The sequence below is a fragment of the Propithecus coquereli genome, unplaced genomic scaffold (assembly GCF_000956105.1).
Source record: "Propithecus coquereli isolate 6110/MARCELLA unplaced genomic scaffold, Pcoq_1.0 Scaffold501, whole genome shotgun sequence".
Lineage (NCBI taxonomy): Eukaryota > Metazoa > Chordata > Mammalia > Primates > Indriidae > Propithecus > Propithecus coquereli.
The window spans coordinates 702,988-724,323 of NW_012150853.1; the positions used below are offsets into that span (position 1 = coordinate 702,988).

Sequence of the window (21,336 nt, forward strand, 5' to 3'; positions counted from 1 at the left end):
GAGAGAGGCAGGCATGGGTCAGTGAGGGACTCTGGCTTTCCTTCCACACGCCCACCTCAGACCCCCTTTCTACAGTGACCGAGGAGGTCACAGAAACAAGGTCTGGTCACAGCCTGAGTTCTGGAGCAGGTAAGGCCCAGACCTCAAGGCTCTTTCTACCCTATCCTTATCCCACGGCAGAGGCAGTTGGGGCAGCAAATCCGCAGGAAACATGGGAAACGCGTCTATATGGCCGCAAGATCTGATTCTATAAAACAGCTTCAGGAAGCCTCTGTTTTTACAGTTGAGAAAACAGAGGCTGCCAAGCAGCTGAGCTAGGACTGAAACGCAGGTCAGCCCCTCAGAACCAACGCCCCTTCCCATCCAGCGCCCTACTCCTGCAGCCGGGGCTCAGGCTTCGGGAAGATTCACCACCCAAGAGTGGGTTTCTTTGTTCTTTTATTTCCCATCCATCGTGGATTGGTATTTTGGTAAAACAATAAAAATGAAATGCTAAAGAAAACAAAATTAAAAAACAAACAAAAACAAAGATATAGAAGTCCAATTTTTTCATTATTAGACTCAATAGTGTAAACCTACTTAGTGAAATTGCTAACAAGTATCTAAAAACCTCCTCCTCCCCATCTCTGTGTACCTACAGAGGAACCAGCCCTATGGGGCGGCGACTGGGGATGGCCACGACACACCCGAGGGCCGCTCCACACCAGGGCATGCTAGAGGCTGCCACCTGCCTGGTCAGGTCCTGGTCCCACCACTTGGCAGAGAAGGGGTGGTTTCTGGTGCACAAAGCCCCTTAGCTGAGGACTCCCTGGCTTGACTTAAAAGGCCACTCATGGAAAAAAACACAAGTCCACCAGTGCTGGGTACCACACGGCCAGACCACAGGGCCAGGTTGTGCCAACTGGGACACGAGAGCCGCTGTCACCTTCTGGAGAAGATGGTGCTTAGCTGATGCCCTTCCCTGAGGGTTCTTTTCCAGAAGGGTGGGGCAGAGATCTGAGGAAGGCACCTGACATTTGTGTATCATTGTCATCCCAAAGAATGTGACATGTCTGATTCTTCGTAAGTGGGTCGGTCGTCTTTAAGAAGAAAAAAACCACACTGTCTCAGGTCACCTCAACTCACCCACTCAGTACACATTTACGGAGAACCTTCTGGGCGAGAGGTGGCACACGACGCACTGAGGAAAGGCTCTAAGGAGCATCTGCTCTACTCAGACCCCGGGACCTCCGCTTGGCCCAGCGTAGAGCAAACAGGCACAAACACGACACTCAGGAACAGGAGAACCTGAGGGGTTTGGTTTATTGTTGCGTTTCTTTTACGTGAACTCTAGAATCAGCAGCCAGTCTCTCAATCAGCAAGCACACCACTGTTTAGAGACGGATCGCTTCACTCCTGAAATTACTAGTGACGAAAACCAACAACAAAAAATTAGCTACGTAGTCAAAAGTATTACTATAACATCTTGGTAATAAAATGAAAAAAACTAAAAAGAGAAATTGTCAAAAGGGTATGGGCTAGCATTTGGAGAACCCCAAATATTCCATCAGGACTAAAGAAACAATAAGGGTGCAGGTTACAGGAGAAAACGGGTCCCGTGTACTGGGGTGCAGGCAGGCAATGGGAACACCTCTGCTCCTCTGAGCGCAGCACGACAGTGTTAGAACACGAAGGGTAAGTAGGGAACACCACACGACAGATGCCGGGACCGACAACGCCAAGCACAGACACCAAAGACCCACACGATTAGACAGGCCCCGCGTAACCACGTTTGTTTGTTTGGTTTTTAATTTTTTTATTTCAGCATATTATGGGGGTACAAATGTTTAGGTTACATACATTGCCTTTGCCCCGCCCGAGTCAGAGCTTCAAGCATGTCCATCCCCCCGATGGTGCACACTGCATCCATCAGGTGTGAATATATCCATCCCTTCCTGCCCCCTCCCACCTGCCCAATACCTGGTGAATGTTATTACTATATGCGCACTTACGTGTTGATCAGTTAATACCAATTTGATGGTGAGTACATGTGGTGCTTGTTTTTCCATTCTTGTGATACTTCACTTAGTAGAATGGGCTCCAGCTCTATCCAGGATAACACAAGAGGTGCTAGATCACCATTGTTTTTTGTGGCTGAGTAGAACTCCATGGTGTACATATACTACATTTTATTAATCCACTCATGTATTGATGGGCATTTGGATTGTTTCCACATCTTTGCAGTTGGGAATTGTGCTGCTATAAAGATTCTAGTGCAGGTGTCTTTTTTATAGAACATCTCTTTTTCCTTTTGGTTGATGCCCAGTAATGGGACTGATGGATCAAATGGCAGATCTATTTGTAGCTCTCTGAGGTGTCTCCATGCTGCTTTCCACAGAGGTTGCACTGGTTTGCAGTCCCACATAACTACGTTTGCTCAAGAACTGCACATATGACAGTGGTCCCTTAAGATGAACACACTGTATTTTTATGACACCTTTTCTATGTTTAGATACACCATTACTTACCATTGTGTTACAGTTGCCTACGTACCTGGGACGGTCACATGCTTGTGCAGGTTTGGCGCCTGGGAGCGACTCGCCCTACCACGCAGCCGAGCGTACGGCAGGCTGTGCCCTCTGGGTGTGTGTGAGCGCGCTCTGTGATGTTTACACAATGAGGAAGTCTCCTACCGACGCACTTCTCAGATCACGTCCCGTCATCTGTTAAGTTCTGAGCAACGCGTCCCACTGGGCGCTGCTGGAGGGCAAAGCACGAGGAAAGGGGACGAAACTCAGGCCTGCATCTTTCGTAAGGGGAGGGGCGACTCCTCAGGGGAAGCTAACACTGTCTTGGCGCTGGCACGTGGATCCGAACACTGTCTCCATGCAGGTCTTCCCGTAAGAGCCGTGACTCACACAGGGCCAGGCATGGCAACCTTTCTATGTAAAGGGCAGTCAGCGAATAACTGGGGCTTCGTAGCCACACAGTCTGTGTCGCAACCACTCAACCCCGAGCGAAAGCGGCCACAAACAGCGATGGCTTTGGCCCACAGGCCTGCTCTGCCAGCCCCTCATGTGGGATACGCTCTTATCACCACCTGTGTGACAAACACGACAGAGAGTTTCCTGCGGCTGGTCCCAGCATCCCCCAACCCTTTAGGGGTCCAAGTACAAGCTCAATCTGAACACAAACATCTCCCCACAACTCTTCTCTGGTGTCCACACAGGGTGGCACATCGTGGCCTCAAAGAGCCATGTCCAGTGGGGGGATGGGCACACGCACTTTCAGCCCGGTGGGACAGGGACAGAGTGCCACTGCCGGAGCAGAAAGAAGGCCTAGCCCCATCTCAGGGCTGGTCGTGCGAAGTCTCAAGTCCCAGAGGAAAAGGGCACAGGGCACGGCCAGGCCAAGCGCCAGCCGAGAGGAACTAAAAGGAGAATGGGCGATGGGCCCAGTAAGAAAGGACTGGTCGGCAGGGCACAATCGCTGGAGGCACTGGAGGCCCTCCAGCAGGCTGAGGTGGCGCTTCTCCACCCAGGCTCTGGAGCAGAGGTGGCCTCCTCATCCCCGTTACACACACTCCCTGGGTGGAGCTCCGCCGTGGGGCCCACCCAGCACCCCATGCGCCTCATGTCCGCCTTGGCCTCCTCCGCCTGGCCACTCCTCGGAGCTGCCACGAGTGCATCTGTCACCAGAGTGGACGGGGTCGGGACCAACCTGGCGCATCCCCCATGCGGCCGCCTCCATCTCCCTCGGCTCACTCAGTGGCGCCACCGCCCACCCAGCTGGACGAGCCTGGATCTCACACCGTCCCTTGACCACCACTTACTGCAGGAGACCCGCACCAGCCTCTCTGCTCCACACTTGCCCTTGCACGGCTGCCAAAGGAATTCAGTTTTAAAAATGCCTAACCAGGGCCCGGCGCGGTAGCTCACGTCTGTAAATAAAAAATTAGCCCGGTGTGATGGCGCACACTTGTAGTCCCAGTGACTCGGGAGGCTGAGGCAGGAAGATCACTTGAGCCTGCAATTCAAGGCTGCAGTCAGCTATGATGATGCTGCTGAACTCCAGCCTGGGTGACAGGGAGAGACCCTATCTGAAGAAAACAACCCAAAAAACAAACAAAAAAAAACCACCTAACCTGGACTTCCCATTCCACTTAGAACTCCTGGACCCCAAGCAGCCCACCCTCTGCTGCGGCATCGCTCAGAGCCAGGCCATGCTGAGGGTCCCGTGCTAGCACCCACGCCGCAGGGTGCCCCTCTGCCTGGAGGCTCCTCCTAATCCGCACGGAAGGCTCCTTTTGCCACTGCAACCTCCACCCAAGGACCGCTCCAGGGAACCCTTCCTAACCTTCCACCCCAAACTGGCACAGGGCAGCACCCCAGCGTCTGGTGCAGTAAGCTCTACTGTCTGGCAGAGTCTTGGCCACAGGAACATTTTGTACGTATAGGCCACGCACATACCTGTGCACACTCACAGGAAAAGAATCAGAATATTATCAAATACACATTAAATGACACCAACGTCACTGTGATCTTCGATGACTCAGAACCTCTCCCTCCGTGTCTGTGAGCCAGTACAAGGTTCTCTGCAGAGGAGCACGCCGAGGTCTGCAAAGTCAGTGGGCCTCTTCTCTGAGGACTGCCCACAGCACCCTGTTCTCCCTGCCACCAGGCTTGCCTCTGTGATCTGTTCAGCCACCCAAAGGAGTCACTCTTCTGATCACGTAGCATCCTTCTGCTTAAAATCTGCCTGTGGCTCCTGGTCATCTTTAAAATAAAGTCCAGCCTCTTTGGCACAACACATAAGACCCCTAGGATTGGGCGTGGCCTGCGCGGCTCACCCAAGCTCCCACTGGATTTCCAGCCACTGCTAACAGGCCCAGAATGTTACATTTTGTCCGTCTATCAGGGAAGTTCCTTCCCACTAGGTCTTTGGGACTCAACAGGCCACCCTCTGTGGAAGCGTCCAGAGTTCTAGAGTAAGATGGGTGTGACCCAGGATTCCGTTCTCTGCACAGAGGAGCAGCTGTAAATAGACAGCAAGGGCTCAACCCACCAGCCCGTGAAATCCCCGGCCCCCCGACCCCTGACCGGCTTCATCAGTCAGCTGCACCAGACCCAGCGCGCAGGACCCTGGGTAAACCCTCACATGCCAAGGGCGTGTAAGTCCATGGTCACCGCTCCTTTCCTACTTACCCCATCCCAGCACAGCCTGCCCTGCTTTTGTACAAATCTCACCAAAGGAAGATCCAAAAGCCCCGAGGCTGAGATTAATCGGCTTTAAACATCATAGATTCAGAGACTGGACCAAATCTGTCTGTCAGCCAGCAGGTGTCCCCGGCAAGCACCGGGTTTTCAAGAAGGACCACACAAAGCTTCTGGGGAGCTGCAGCAGAAATCTCCGGAGAGGGAGGGACCCACCACCGACGAGACATGTACGATCTTCAAGGAGAAGGATCTTCAAAGGTCAGGATGTCTGCACCCGGCAGGGGCTGGAACGCTGCAGGGCAGGGCATCTCATCAGTTCGATTTCCTCATGTTTCAAATACTGAGCTTTCTAACCCTTTCTGATCTCAAGGGATGTTGTAGGTTTACCTGTCAAGTGTGAAAAGCACTAGGAAATCACTGCATTTAGGAAGATGAAAATAACTCCTCATGACAGCCATGGTTTCCCACACATAAAAACGTGCTGCCCCATCTAAAAGACGTAGTTCAGCAGTGAGCAGAACAACGACAACCTCAGTCCACCAACAATTGCGGCTTGAACATGCCCCAGTGTTAAGATGATGTCACAAACAATATAGTGGAGTGTGGAGCAGCTTGTCCACACTTGTCCGAAATCCAACAGTGATCTGCAGTGGTCATCCCTGAGCACGCAGGCCCCAGCCTTGACAGCTGCAAAGAGCGCAATGCAGAGGGCAGCAGGAACAAGCAGAAGAAAAGGATAAAAAGTTGGCACTTCCAGCTAGTGAAAGACTCTGAGACGTCTCTACATAGATTATGAGAGGGCCGAAGATGGCCAGAGCTGGGAGTAGGACGCATGGCCAAGTACCTCTCAACAGCTGCCGTCATACTTAAGAGGAAAGGGTTCAAGACAAAGGGCAAGCCCCAAGATCGTCTGAAAAGGAGCTATTATTAATATGGGGGAGATAAGAAAAATTCCCAGCATGGTGAGCTCTGCAGAAGGACTTTCCTTGTCCTGGTTGTGCCCCATCTCCCTTGCAAGCTTGCTGCAGCGACCATATCCTGCAGAGGAAGAGCGTGTGATCATCCTTCCCCTCGCCAACACCTCCAGACCGTCAGTCAGAGATGCACCCATGAGCTACCTGGCCCACAGATGGGACAGGGGAGTGAATCATACTTCTGCTCAGCTAACTAAAAATGTGGAGCAATTTTTTTATAACAAACATTTAACCGATACTTAATTGGGAAAGGCATTGCATGACCCCAAGAAAACACAACCAGTTGCAGATTCTACAACTTAGACAAAAGGACAACATGCGAAGGCTAAAAACCAGTCACTACATGTTTGTGAGCAAGTCATCTGGGCATACTGACTGAGCAGACACTCAAAGCAACATTTTCTTTTTATACCCTTCCTCCGAAGAGCTGCAGCTCCGATACACTTGGCTTTCCATTCAGCCAGCAATGATATGAGCCCTCACCATTTCCAATGCACAAGAAACCAAATCCACTTCCGGTAAGGAATATGGTCTTGTTGTTGCCCTGTAAATATACTTAATGACCTTAATTTATAAAATATTTCTGGAACTTAAAGGCAAGTCCAGGGGTGGCTCACTTACTCCACATTTAGGATAGGGGATTCAACCCTGGCACTCTCTGGAATCCAACACAGGCCATGTGAGCTAAACATATGCCCTTTAAATTAGTCCAGGGGATGAAAATTATGTACCTATGACCCTGAGCCTTTTTTCACTTCCTTCGCTGACTGCCAAAAACTAGCCATAACTATTTTTTTTTTCTGTCTCAGAAACCAGATCTGTATGTTTTTTTCAAAAGAATTTCAGGTTTGTGGGGGCCGGGCATAGTGGCTCAGTCCTATAATCCTAGCACTTTGGGAAGCCAAGCCTGGAGGATCACTTGAGGCCAGTTCAAGGCCAGGCTGAGCAAGAGTGAGACCCCCATCTCTACAAAAAACAGGAAAATTAGCCGGGTGTGGTGGCGCATGCCTGCAGTCTCAGCTACTCTGCAGGCTGAGGCAGGAGGATCACTTGCGCCCAGGAGTTTGACATTGTAGTGAGCTATGAAGATGCCATTGTATTCTAGCCCAGGTGCGGGACAGGTACAACCAGCTTTAAAATCAGAAATAAGAGGCCGGGCGCGGTGGCTCACGTCTGTAATCCTAGCACTCTGGGAGGCCGAGGCGGGCGGATTGTTTGAGCTCAGGAGTTCGAAACCAGCCTGAGCAAGAGCGAGACCCCCGTCTCTACTAAAAATAGAAAGAAATTAATCAGACAACTAAAAATATACAGAAAAAAATTAGCAGGGCATGGTGGCGCATGCCTGTAGTCCCAGCTACTCGGGAGGCTGAGGCAGAAGGATCACTTGAGCCCAGGAGTTTGAGGTTGCTGTGAGCTAGGCTGACGCCATGGCACTCACTCTAGCCAGGACAACAGAGTGAGACTCTGTCTCAAAAAAAAAAAAAAAATCAGAAATAAGAGAGATTAGCAGTCGCTCTTACAGATGTTAATTCCATCACGGGCACTTGCTGGAGGAGCGGGCACCACCACGGTGAGGGGCATGCAGCACTGTTTTCTCTGAATCTACACTGGCCAATAAAAAGTAAATAAATAAGAAATAAAATGGAAGAGAAATTGAGCAGTCTTACAGTTAAGAGCTTAGACTCTGTGGGCTTTCTGACCCACATAAATGTCCCATGTCCCAGAAAAATAAACAGAAACTGAACCTAACTTTATTACAAACAAATATCATAAACGTAGTAAGGCAACTCTGGAAAACAATATTTTTACCATACATTGTAAGGATAAAAATGAAAATGCACACAAATAGTATCCTCGAGTCAGGAAGTTTGTTTTTCACAAGAATTTGGATTGGCTGTTCTGAAACTGCTTTATATGTATTCTAGGACTGTGCAAACAATATAATGAGGAGGACCAGAGCCAGGTTTAGAGTGACAAGGGAAAGGCAGAATGGACCCTGTGGTAATGGATTAGAATCATCATAAACTCAGTTTTCAATATGTACACACACCCAAAGACGTATAAATAGATACTGATGGGTACAGTGTATACAGATACGTTTCCCAGCCCTGCCCATTGAGAAAGCCAAGACAGGAAGACAACCCAGTAGCAGCAACGAGCCCACCTCGTACCTAGATCTTGGCTTCCAAACACCACCTTCCGGGGTGGGGAACCTGCGGCCTTCAGATCCCCAAGTGCGGCCCCACGACCAACTCCAAACTTCACAGAACGAATCCCTTAACCTTTTCAAAGGATTTGCTCTGTAAACTTTGGGTGCAGTCAAAAGGCTGCACTCAAGGATCCCGAAGGCCCCAGGAAGCAGGCACGCGGCAAACGGGCCACAGAAGGGAGGGCGGTGACTGCCCGCCCACAGCGGAGTCCTTCCCCCAAGTCGCATCGGGGCGCCGGGCAGCGGCCGCCCCCCAGCCCTCTCTGAGCCCGCGGCAGCTCCCCGGGCGTTCCCGCTCCGTCCGCACCCCCTTCCCCGCGAAGGGTCCCGGGGCATCCCAGCCGGCCCGAAGCTCGGCCAGGGTCCACCTCAGGATCCAGGGCTCCAGAGAGCGCGCTGCGCCGAAGGGACTGGAGTCGTGGGATTTTCCAAGGAAAAGCGGCACCTCCCACGCCCCCGCCGCGCCCTCCCGCGTCGCGGGCCCCGCAGGAACACCCCCGCGAGCCGCCCCCGTCTCACCCCGAACGCCCGTGGAGCGGCTTCCAGGCGGGCTGCGTTGCCATAGCGACCCGAGTCCGTCGGCCGCCGTCAGCGTGCGCTCGGTACGTTGCTCCGGTCCCGCCGGCCGGAAACGGGAGCCCCGGCACTGGGTTCCGACATGCGCTCAGGCGCACAGGGTCACGTGGGGTTCGCCGGCAGACCCGACTTCCCTCTGCGGCCAATTAGGCCCCTGACGGACCTCCTCACCGACGGCCGTGCGACCTCAGGACGCGGCTCAGCCGCGCGAGACGCCTCTCCCCCAACTGGGCCTGGGAGTCCCCAAGCCGCCAGCTTCCTGAGGCCGCCCGGCCTGGAGCCCCAAAGGAGTGGCCTGAGCTCGCCCCGGTGGCTCCGAGAGGCGGGGATGGCGAGCGGGGGGGGGGCTGCACGTGGGGGGCGGGGCCGTCACGAAGTCCTCTCCTGGGGCGGCCGTGGCCCTCAGGAGTTGGCACTGCCACAGGCTCGGCGGGGACCTGACTGGGCCCTGGGTCCCGGGGCCCCTCCGCACGGGCTTGTCTGGCCCGGATTAGAGAACTGGGAGGCGGGTTAGACCCAGTGGAGGCCTCCAGCTCTGGGCCCGGCCTAGTCGCAGGTCCCCCCGCCCCGCACACCTGGGAACCGTGTTCTCAGGCACAGAAGTCCCCAGTCGCTCAGATCCTCAAAAAGGGCGCTGTTTTCCTTATCCAGTTTACAGACGGATAAACTGAGGCCGGGCCCTGGGCCGGAAGCTTCCCGTGTCCACCCGCGCACCTCAGCGAGCACTTTTGCATGGGAGCACTTTTGCACAGAGGCTGGGAGGGAGCGCGTCAGGGAATCCCCCTGGTGGGGGCAGTATCGGGGGCTGACACCATCAGTCACCCCTGCATTTTGCCCCTGGACCAGTCCTCTCCGTGCCCTTCCTCCTCCCACCAGTGCCAGTCCTGGACTCACACGAGGTCTGCCTCAGGGCCTAAGGCTGTGTTGCCTCTACCTGGACCCCCCCATTCTAGGGCCTTGTCCCCATCCTTCTCAGTGTCTGCGCGTCAGCACGGCCATCAGGGCTTGTCACTCTAAGAGAGGAGGCAAGGCCCTGCCACCCTCAATGGCAGGCAGTGCTGGAGTCGATGGGCCATGGGTGGGATCTTGCCTGGTCAGCTCCAGGAGGAGACGCACCCACAAGGGTGCCCACACCCCTACCCCAGCCCCACCCTGGGAGCTGCCCTGCTGCATGTCCACAAAGGTGGGAGGGGGCAGGAGAGGCTGCGTGCAGCTTGCCTGAGCATGGGTGCCTGAGAGCCTGGGCCCCCCAGAGGGAGCTGAGACGCGCTGGTTCTGGCTCCTGGTTCCAAATGCCTCCGTTTTCCCACCTGTAAAGTGGAGATCTACAAGAGCCCATGTGTTACAGACAGAACTGTGTCCCCCAAAATGCATATATTGAAGCCCTATCCCCCAACGTGACTGCGTTTGGAGTTGGGGCCTGCAAGGAGGTAGTTCAGGTGAAATGAGGTTGCGAGGATGGGGCCCCGATCCAGCGGGACGAGGGTCCTCACAGGAAGAGGAAGAGAGACCAGGACTGAGCACAGGGAAAGGCCGCCTGCAAGCCAAGCAAAGGCCTCAGGAGAAACCACCCGCTGGCGCCTGATCTCGGCCATCCAGACAGGATAAATGTCTGATGCTTAAGCCACTCGGCCTGTGGTGTCCAGTTATGGCAGCCCCAGCAGACTAATACAGCACGTCATGGTCAGCGTGCTTGGAACTGTGCCCACAGTCACTCCTGCAGCGGAGCCACGGGAACAGGGAGTGCCAGAGCTGGGACATGGTCCCGAAGCTTCGCTCTGGAGCCCCACACCCTGAGTTCCGATCCCAGTGCCCCCAGCTGAGCACCTCAGTCCTGGAGCTGTCCCATCAGCTCAGGCTCAGGCCACGCCTCACTGCACCATCCTCCCCCAGGCAGTCCCCTTGCCCAGGCGCCCTGCACCCCTAGATTCCCAGGAACACGACTGGAGAGGGCTGCCCCTGGCCACACGCTTTGGCCTCCAGGAAACTTTGCCCTTCCCTTTGGCACTTCCTACAGTCCCCGCAGCCTGAACCAGGCCCTTCCTCTGAGCCCTGTTGCACCCCCTCATTTCCCCTGCCATGCTCCCCGGCTGGGTTCTAACTGGCCACACTCTTAGTGCCACCCCCTGGGAGCCGGCCAAGGGAGACACGCTTATCTCATTCCCGAAAGGCCAGCATCCTGGGGCTACAGAGCAGAGAACCTCAAACTGGCATTTTATTCTGTCACAGTTCTGGAGAAATCAAAGTGTTGGCCAGGCCACACTCCTTCCAGAGGCTCTAGGGGAGAATGTCCCGCCTCTTCCAGCTTGTGGTGGTGGCCAGCAGTCCCCGGTGTCCTTGGCTGCGGCTGCATCACTCCAACCCCACTCAGCCATTACCTGGCTTTCTCCCCTGTGCTTCTGCCTTCACCTGCCACTTCCTGGGACACCATCATGGTGGAATGGGGCTTGACCCTATATTTTGGGGGGCCCCATTCATCCTACTCTGGGCCCCTTCCCTTGGCCTGTGCTGGGCTAACAGTCCCCAGAGCTGGACACCCCAGGCTGCCCTGCAGTCACCCTCATCACAGACGCAGGAACTGAGGGCCCAGGGGCTGGGCTGTCTCGCCTGGCCCAGAGCAGATGTCCACACGCATCTGGGCGGCAGGCTGCCTCAGCACCGAGTGGCAAGAACACAGAATGGTGGGAAGAAGGACAAAAGACCATGGCTCAGGGTGCTGGGCGTGGGCTGACCTTGGTGGCTGCAGACTGACCACTGGGAGCACCAGGGGCTGCCCGATGAGGCCTGGTCCTGACCACCTGTGACTCGGGGTCCTTCCTCTGATTTTCGGGCTACGGTGCTAGCGTCTGACCTTGCCATGGAAGGTCTCTTGTGGGGTCCTACAAGCACAGGGATCCCAGATAGGAGGTGTGGGTGGGGGGCTCTGCCTGGGCACCGCCCTGCATGGGCTGGAGCAACTCACTTCCCCTCGGCTTTAGGAAATACCCAGCGTCAGGCCCGCTGGGGCAGCTTCTCCATCTGCCCAGCTCCCAGGCCCTGGGGGCAGGAGGGGAGCCAAGACGTGAAGGGGCCGTGGAGGCCAGGCTGCCCCTGCGCCCAGGGCCCCAGCGTCAGAGCTGCTTCCAGATGGACGGGGGCGTGGGCCCAGAACCTTGGGCCAATTCCACGCGGGGGTCCTGGAGAAAGCAGGACCTGGTGCGGGGAGTTCAGAGGGAGACGCCCACCCCCACCCTGTGCCAGATGAACCAGGGCTGCCCTGTAAACAGGGCCACTGAGACATGTTGGCTGAGGGCAGGGGCATGGTGGCTGCCGTGGAAAAGAGGACAGCCCTCCGGAAGGGGACGAGCAAGACCAGCCTCATCCCAATGGGACCAGGGAGCCCACTGACAGCATCAGAAACGCCCCAGCAGGAGCTGTGGCCATCGGCCACTTCCCAGAGGTCAAGACCTGGAGGCAGAGCCGGGGCTTCCGGGGATCCCGGCCTGGACACCAGCAGGACTGGGGGGCAGGCCGCCCGGCACGTGGGTGGGCACCCCGGGGCTGCTCACCAGGCTGGCCCAGGGTGCTCCCTGATGTCCTGTTCGTGGCACAGAGAGCAGCCTGTGATCTGAGGTGATTGGAGGAGGGCTAGGACACCCTGGGTGACGTGGCATTTTTACACAATAACCAAGTCCACCCCTGTCAGGGTAGAAATGAGGAAACTGAGATTGGGGAAGCTACGAGGCTGGCCCCCGGCCTCCCCGAGCACCTCCCCGGCCCCCCACACCATGCAGAAATGCTGGCCCATAAGCCAGCGTTGCTGTGGGGGGCCGGGGATGGCACTGTCCGAAGCTGCAGCCCCCACACCCCACTCCCCTCCCCACAGCCCCCCAGGATGACGCTCCGAGAACCCTCAGTGCTGAGTCACGGGGCGGGGGGTGGGGCCTGCGGTTCCGCAGCGCAGGAAGGTTGGGCAAGGCCTGGCCTCCCTGGGGGGCGGCACAGAGCTCGGCTCGCAGCCCGGCCCCCTCCCTGGCCCCCCAGCCACAGCCCGGCCGCTGTCCTCAGCCCTCAAATCTGGGCTGGTGAAGGCCGAGGATACCCCAGGAGGACTTTCAGGTGCCCCCGTGTGCCAGGCCCTGCGTGAGGCCACAGTCATGACCTGTGCCCCTTCGGCCAGGGGTGCTCCAGGTTGAGATTATGGGGTAGCCTGGGCGCTGCAGGAGACTGAGGCCACCTCAGCAGGTGCACGGGGCCCTGAGGGGGCAAGGTGCTGCCAGAGCATGTGGGTGGGGCCGGGTGGCGGCCCTGGGGACGCCCCCTGGGCTGGCAAGACAAGGAGGGAGGATGGTCCTGCGGCCAGTGCGTTAGGGCGCAGGTGGGAGGGCTGTTTCTGGATGGCGTCACTCGCCTGCGCAGGTTCTGCTCCAGGCTCTGGGTGGCTGGGCGGGACACAAGGACGGTGGAGGCTCTGTCAGCCTCTGGGCGGGGCTGGGGCTCAAGGAGCCTGGACATGGGGGCGATGGATCAAGGGGAAGAGGGGCCCACCACGGGACCTGGGGTGCGGGGATGGAGCAGCCCCGCTTGGGACCGCAGGGGCCTGGGCTTGGGACCGCAGGGGCCTGGGCTTGGGACATGTCGGGGCTCCCCACGAGAGGATTCCTCGAGGGCTGCGAGAGTGGACCAGGCCACCCTTGGGTAGGTGTGGCTGGAGAGCAGAGGAGCAGGGACGGCCACACGCGTGGTCGGGAGATGCGAGAAAGCGCGGAGAGCCTGGTGCAAGGATGGGCCTCGCGGGCAGCAGCGCCCTGCGGTGAGGTCCAAGTGGCTGCTGGGCGTGGGGGCGGGGCCGGAGCCAGGCAGGAGCGCCAAGCAGTGCGTATTTGTCAGGCGCCTGGCAGGGCCCCTCGTGCCCCGACGTGGTGGGCCTGATGAGCAGTCTGTGCTGTGTGGGGCTCTGAGACGTCCGCAGCTGTCCCCACGCGTCTCCCCTGGAGAGCAGGGACCACTTGGCCACCCTCAGGGGAGGCTCCTTGTGCGGTCGCCACCAGCAGGCCTGTTCCCTGGGCCTCCCGGGGTGCTGACGGCCACCAGTCCTGCTGGGATGCCCTGGGCCCGCCTGTGGTCACCTCGACTCTGTAGATGGGGACAGAGGTGACGGAAGGGCAGGTGACAGCCCACCGCCCCCGAGCCTGGGGGGCGTGAGGAAGGACAGGCCTGTGGGCAGCGGAGAAGAGAGGGACGGCCGCAGGGTCCCTGGGACCTGGAGGGTGTGGGCCCAGGAGGTGGGGGGGCGGATGGGGCAGGGGTGCAGGGAGCGTGAGGGAAGCACGGGCCCCACCCCCACGGCAAACCCAGGACCTAGACGGGCTCAAGGAGGCAGAGGAAGCTCAGGATGGGGCAGGGGCAGGCCGCAGGCAGGTGGCCTGGAGCAAGGGGAAACACGGCACCCGGGGCCCTGGAGCCACAGGGCCGGGGAACCCAAACTCTCAGGGGCACTCCCTGTCCAGCCTCCAGGCCCAAAAGCTAAGCCCAGAGGACAGGGCGGTGTCCCCACCCAACAGACCACCTGCCCAACCTGCTGCCAAGCCGGCTTGCGTCTCCGTTGGTTGGGCCTGGGCCAGCTGCTCCTCCCTCTCCCGGTGCCCGGGCGAGGCTGCCTCCTGCTCCCTGCCCCTGGGCCCCGAGCTTGAGTGTGGGGTACGAGGGCTAGGGTAGGGCTCCACTCCCCCCAGGAGTAGGAAGGGGGTCCCAGGCAACTTCTGTCCCCACAGGGAGGCCCCCGCCCCGTAAGGCCCACCCCAGTGTAAACACGGGAGCAGGCTGATCACACGCGTGTCATTGTGATTTCCGCAAATGGTGCAGACACGCCTGGATGGCCACGTGCGAAAGAATGAAGTCAGACTCCCGTCTCACACCACGGCAAAAGCCAACTCTAAATGCAACAACGGGCTGGCGTGGTGGTGCGAGCCTGTAGTCCCAGCTGCTCAGGAGGCTGAGGCAGGAGGATCGCTTGAGCCCAGGAGTTGGAGGTTGCTATGAGCTGAGCTGACACCATCGCACTCTAGCCCGGGCAACAGAGTGAGACTCTGTCTCAAAAAAAAAAAAAAGTCCACCAGCAGACGGGTGGTAACACAGTGTGGTCTGTCCACGGTGCTAGGCACGCGGAGGAAGAGGAGCTGATGTGTCCTGCCGCGAGGACAACATCAGTGACGTTCTCAGTGAAGGAAGCCAGTCACAAAGGCCACGTGCCACACGATTCTGTCTGTTAAAATGCCCAGATGAGGCAGGTCCACAGAGACAGGGAGCAGAGGGGTGACGGGGATGGGGAGGGCAGGGAGTGATTACTTAATCGGGGCAGGATGTTTTTATGGGGTGATGAAAATGTTTTGAAACGAGAGAGCGGTGGTTGCACAACCCCGTGAAGGCCACGGTGCCAGAGCTGCTCACTCTGCGGTAACCATATGACCCGTGGATCTCACCCCCGTGAAAAAGAGGCGTGAACAGGTAGTCCGTAGTCCCTGTGGAAAAGCGGGAGATTCCGGAGCGTGTCGAGGAGAAATGTGCTGTGCCTAGCCTGATCCGTGTGAGGCGTGTCCTGCTCCGTCTGTGCATGTTTCTCTGTGGACAAGAACGTGGTCCTGCTGCGCATCGAGCCTGCGCCCTGCTTCGCACCTGAGGTTCAGACACGACTGGCCATGCAGAACGGGGGAGACCGCAGCGTCCTTCCGCTCCAGGCTGCTCCCTGAGGCCACGTGAGCAGAGCTGCCGAGCCTGGGCCCCTGGCTCCGCGCCTCGAGTGGCTCCTCAGCTCCCAGGAGTGGCCTGGGGGCGCGGGGTGGGGCGGCCCCCGTGGCTGCGTCCTGTGTGCCGAACAGGTGGACAGGCTGCAGCTGGTGCCTCTGCAGGGCAGCCCCAGGTCGCCGGGCTGCCCCAGGTCGCCGGGCTGTGTGCGCCCTCCGGCTCCTCCCGGTGGGCTGAGGTCTGCCCGGAAGGGCTGTGGCCTGGAGGCTCCTGGGCTGGGGAGGAGCAGAGCCTCCCCCGGGACCCAGAGGTTGTGGGTGTGGCCCTGACAGCAGCTCTGTCTGGTCCCACGGCTTCTACCCCGACCCTTTCCTCCTAGGGCCAAGGGTGGGGGTTGGGGGCCTCCTCCGGAGCCTCCAAACTCTTTGCTTCTCCTCCCTTCAGAAGGTGGGGCCTGGGCTGGACCTGGGGACTAACAGGAAGGGGTGGAAGTGATGGTCTCGACTTCTGGGCTTTGCTCTCTTGGTTTTCCGCTCTGGGAAGCCAGCGGCCGTGCCGTGAGGACACTCAAGCAGCCGTCCCAGCAGCCAGCGTGGCGGGAACGAGGCCTCCTGCCCCCGGCCACGAGGAGCGCGGCGGAGGCAGCTCCTGCGGCCCCAGCTGGACCTTCAGATGATGCCGCCTGGCTGGCACCTGACGCAGCCCTCTGAGCCTAACTGCCCCGCGCAGCCACTCCGATTCCTGACCCTCAGACACCGTGTGCGATGATCGAGCAATAAAGGCTTGTTGTTTTAAGTTAGGACGGCTTCTCATGTAGCAGCAGAAAACTAATACAGTTTCCAAGTCTTTGGGGCTCAGGAAGCACCTGGACACCAGTCACCTGTCTCCCCAGGCCCAGCTCCTGCCCCAGAGCCAAGACTGGGAGCACCGCAGCTTCGACAGGGCTGTGCAGAAGGGACAGCCATGCACAGAGCCTGCCTGGGAGTCTCCCAGTGAACCTGGCCCCTGAGCTGCCAGTGCCCTGTCCCACCTGGTCGTCCTCACTGGGGTAACAAAAGGTCTGGGAGCCACGGCCGTCTCACCAGCCCCCCTGGGGTCCAGAGCTGACCGGTCAAGCCCTCGGTGCCCCCAGGTGCCCAGGAAGAGGGCAGCACACGTGCTAGGCACGGAGGCCGGAGGGAGGCCGACAGAAGAGTCGCCGGAGCCTCATGGCCTGGCCAGGTCAGGAGGAGGCTGCCGTGCTGGACACCCCCAGGCTTTCACCCCCGACGGCCATGCAGGCCGCACCAGCGGGGCCGGAACCCCCTCCCTGCCCACAGGGAAGGCCACGGCCAAGCCAGGTCTGTGGTTGAGTCCTGCCTCTCTCCCGCCCAGGTACTAACCAGGCCCGACCCCGCTTAGCTCCCGAGACGGGACGAGGCCGGGCGTGTTCAGGGGGCTGCGGCTGCACACGCTGCCCCCCGAGCCTCCGTCTCCTCCTTCCCCAAACGAGAGCCCCCAAGCGCAGTCCCAGGTCGTGAAGGGACCTGCACCAAGGTGTGCAAGCCCTCCCAGGCAGAGAAGTGACCCTTGGGCAGAGCCTGGGACCCTAATAAGTTCCCCGGGGCAGATGGGGGACTCACTTGCGAGCACCACACATGCCTGTCCACACGGAGCTCAGCTGAGGGCACCGGGGCAGGTGGGGAGAGGCCCGGCCAGGCCATCGGGGGCCAGGACACAGCCCCACACGACCCGAGGACGGAGCCAGGGCAGGGGGCAGGTGGAGGTGCAGGGAGGGGTGAGGAACCTGGAATCCGACATGGGAGCCCCTGCCTGGGCCCAGCCATCATCCCCCTGGCAGGACGATGGCGCTGGACGGATGGAAGAAAATGGAGCTTCTCGATCCGGTGCGGGAAGGACTGTGAAGTTTCTCGGGGTGGCCAAGGGGGGAGGACCCACCCACAGGTGAGGACCAGAGCTTTTACACCTCCCAAGACCCGTGAGGCGGGATTTGCCAAACTCACTCCACAGAGCAGGGGACTGAGGTCCAGAGAGGTCCCACACTTCTTCGCCCCACTTGCCAGACCTTGGGAATGACCGCTCAGCGACCCTGCTGGCCTCCAGTTCCGAACATCCTAGCAGCACCAGCCCTGCCTCAGTTCTGTCTCCTGGCGACAAGGGCCAGAGGCCACCGAGGAGAAGACCAGGCTGGCCCAGGAAAGCTGCTACCATCAGACTACGCATCAGCCCACACACACCCACACCCACACCCCTGCACACCCCACACCCCTGCACACCCCACCCCTGCACACCCACACCCCTGCACACCCCACCCCTGCACACCCGCATCCCTGCACACCCGCACCCCTGCACAGCCCGCCCCTGCACACCCACACCCCTGCACACCCCACCCCTGCACAACCCTACCCCTGCACACCCGCACCCCTGCACACCCACACCCCTGCACACAAGCACCCTGCACACCCGCACCCCTGCACACCCACACCCCTGCACACCCACATCCAGCACCCATTGACCAACATGTGCCATTGGGCAGCAGTGCACATTGGTCATGTTTGGCTGGGCCAAGGTCTGGCCTTTTCCAGCCCTTTTCTGCCTCTGCCCACTGTCCGTGCTGCTGCTCACTGGGAAGGCTGGGCAGCTGCCAGGTTAAAATGTTTATTTTTCTGGGAGCCTGGACAGATTCCTGGGGTCCTTGGCCCAGGCTCCGCTCCAGCAGGGGGCACCTGCCAGCCTCTGTCATAGCTGCGTCTCCCCTCCATCCTGGGTGGTCCCTCCACACATCCTTCGGCCTGGGGAAGGGGGGAAGGTGTGGGCACAGGTGTGGAGTGATAGGCTGTGACAGTTGTGTCACCAGCTCCCCTAGACAGGGAGTCCTAAGGCAGCTGGTGATCCCGGGCGGCGGGGCCGTGGCTTGGCCGGAATGTACCTTCCTGTGACCTGGCCTGGCCTGGCCCGATCCTGCCCAGGGGGTGGCAGCTGCTGCTGGGTGGTACAGCCAGGCTTGGGCAGAACAGGATGACCCAGCTGAAATCTGGAAAGTGGGGGGTTTCCAAGGGCCCAGGATGTGGGGGTTCCCTGGGGCCTGAAATCTAGCCCCGATAGGAGTGGAGGCCTGTCTTGCCACCCTCCTGGGGGCGGCAGCTGCAGCAACCCTCAGAAAAGCCTCTCCACATTCCCAAGATCAGTTCTGGAAACGGAGGCAGAGCGCACTCCACACCCACATGCCCCATGGGGCTGTGTCAGATGCAGCCTCGACGCCTAAGACCCGGGTCCCCGGGCAGGGCCTGGAATTTCGCCCAGTGTGGGCCCCAGGGGGACCTTTCTAAAAGCCAAGCCCTCGGAGCTAAGGGCCCTTCACGCTACAGGGCTGCCAGGGGCTCGGAGATGGCTCCCTGCCCCCCACCGGAGCCTGGTTCAGGATGAGGCCCTGGCGTGAGCTGTCCCAGGCTGGCCTCTGCCTGCCAACCCCTCCCTTGCCTTTTCTCTTATTAACAAGTTGTTTCTCACGCAGCACCGCCCCCCAACAGCCATCACTCTGCCCCCCGCTTTGGTCTTCCAGCCCCACCCTCAGCAAAACCCACAGCCTTGACCTCTGCTTGATGGGTGGGTGCGGGGAAGCCTGAGCTGATGGGCCTGTCCCCACCGCGCCCTAGGAGGGCAGGGAGCGACCCCACCCCAGCTCTGGGTGCAGCCAGGGTGGTCCTTGGGCCCACACTCAGGGAGGAGCATGCCTGAGGGGGGTGCCAGGTCTGGGCCAAACCCCACATGCTCTCGGCTCCTGTAAGGGGTGTGTGGGGTCCTCCCAGGTCTCAGAGCTGAAGAAGACCTGGCCCGGGCGGGGGCGCCCTGCTCAGCCTCTGGGAGGCAGGAGGGGCAGTGAGACCCTGGGACCTCACTCCGTCTTCCTCCCCTTGATGGAGCTCTGAGCTCTTTGGTCAGGGGTGGGCTGAGGGGGGTCCTGCCTGCCAGGAATCTGCAGTCCCCAGGGAGGGGTGTGGGCCAGCTCCCAAGCCCCAGGCAACGTGGAGGACGTGCTGGCGGCTTCAGCTGCTAACCCCCCCACCCCAGCAGAGCTGGCAGGCCCAGTAACTAAATAATCTGAGTTGAAGAGGGTGATGCCCCCACCTCCCAGAGACAGGAAATCCTTCGTGGGGGAGATTCCTTTCTGCAGCTCTTGGAAGTGTTCCCCACCCTCTGTTACCCTCCCCATCGAGTGTAGCCCCAGCCTCTGGGGAAGAGAATAGAAGGGCAGCAGCTGAAGCCAGGCTGGGCTGCCAGGATCCCAGGGAGACCCTACATCCCAGGGGGTTCAGCTGCTTGTCCTGGGCAGGCAGAGGCCAACTAAGTGTCGTCTTCACCCACCAAGTCCAAGGCCCCCAGGCCACTTGCTGGAGGCCAGGGGACCTTGTCCAAGCGCATGCTTACATCGTGATTTCTTTAGCATTTGAGGGTGGGTGAGTACCAAGGCTCTTTTGAGGGGGAGGGGCTGTGGGGGGTGGGCTTTCAGCACCCAGTAGAAAGAGCAGAAGGCCTTGCTGAACTTGGCATCTCGGAAGGTCGGGGCTCCAGATGGTCCCTCGGGGCCGAGGCCCACACCACCTGCTGCCTTTACAAAAGCTAACGGGTGGGCACGCCTCCCAGCCCTCTGGAGGGGGGTCCTCCGCTGATTCTCACTGTGCTCCCCCAATCCTCGGCCTGTTGGGATCTCCGTGCTAAAGCCCGGAGTTACCGATACCTCGGCCTCTTTAGCCCCAGGAGACGTGGAGTGTCGCTTAGAAGCCAGCTAGTTGGAAAGTGTCCCCGAAGCCCTGTCTGCCCGGCGCTGACAAGTGCTGTGCTTGGTCCAGGCCGCGGGCCCCGGAGCCTCCTCACAACTTAGCACCGAGTGCCCGGGTATTTCCATGCTGTGGATGAGAAAAATGGGGCACCACGAAGCACCTTGCCAAGGACCGGAGGCCTGCACTCTCCTCTGGCTCTGAAGCACCCTCTCTCTGCGGTGGGGCCAGCGGCGCGGTGGGGGGCTGCTCCGGTTCTGGGCCACAGGATAGGAGGGGCGGCCGGGCAGGTTAAGGTCAGAGCGCAGAGACACCCGGGGAAACGGAAGTTCAGAGAGGGCGAGGCCTCGGCGCAAATCGGGGGCACCAGGCCGCCGCTCCCGACCCAGGAGAAGCTGCCGGCACAGCGCAGGAAGGAAGAGGAGGTCTGGCTGGGGGCCCAGAGCTGAGCCGGGCGGCGGGAAGCCCCCGGGTCCGCGGACGCGCGCCGGGTGGCGTGCCGGTGGGTGCGCGCGCCCACGTGTCCAGGGCGCGGCCCAGGCGTTGTGGGGCGAGGGTCACCGCCCCGGAGGACGCGAGGACCGGCCGCGCTCCAACCCGAGCCTGGGAAGATGGGGGCGGCGACCCCGGCCGGGAAGCGGAGCGGCGGGGCGCCCCGGACTCCCAGCCCAGCGCCTGGCGGAGGCGAGGCCCCCCGGGCGCGGAGGGCCGGGACTGGCCGGCGGAGAGGCGCGTCTCTCGGCCGGGGGTCCCGGGCCTGGCGGGGCAGCAGGCGGCGGGCCGCGCCGTCGGGGAGCAGGGGCCGGGCTGGCAGCGGCGCGCAGGGGCGGCGCCGGGCGGCAGTGACGTGCGCGGGGGACGTGCCGCGCGAGCGACCGGAG

At 59.7% G+C, this 21,336-nt stretch overlaps 1 protein-coding gene across 1 annotated transcript in view; it reads right to left on the reverse strand.

Moving 5' to 3' along the window:
• CCDC57 (coiled-coil domain containing 57) overlaps positions 1 to 21,336 on the reverse strand; it is a 120,364-nt gene that overhangs the window by 96,238 nt on the left and 2,790 nt on the right. The window contains exons 2-3 of the mRNA XM_012656358.1: positions 15,384 to 15,454; positions 8,549 to 9,024 (exon numbers count right to left, since the gene is read on the reverse strand). Coding sequence (XP_012511812.1) covers positions 8,549 to 9,024; positions 15,384 to 15,454 — 547 coding nt within the window. The remainder of the gene's footprint in view (positions 1 to 8,548; positions 9,025 to 15,383; positions 15,455 to 21,336) is intronic.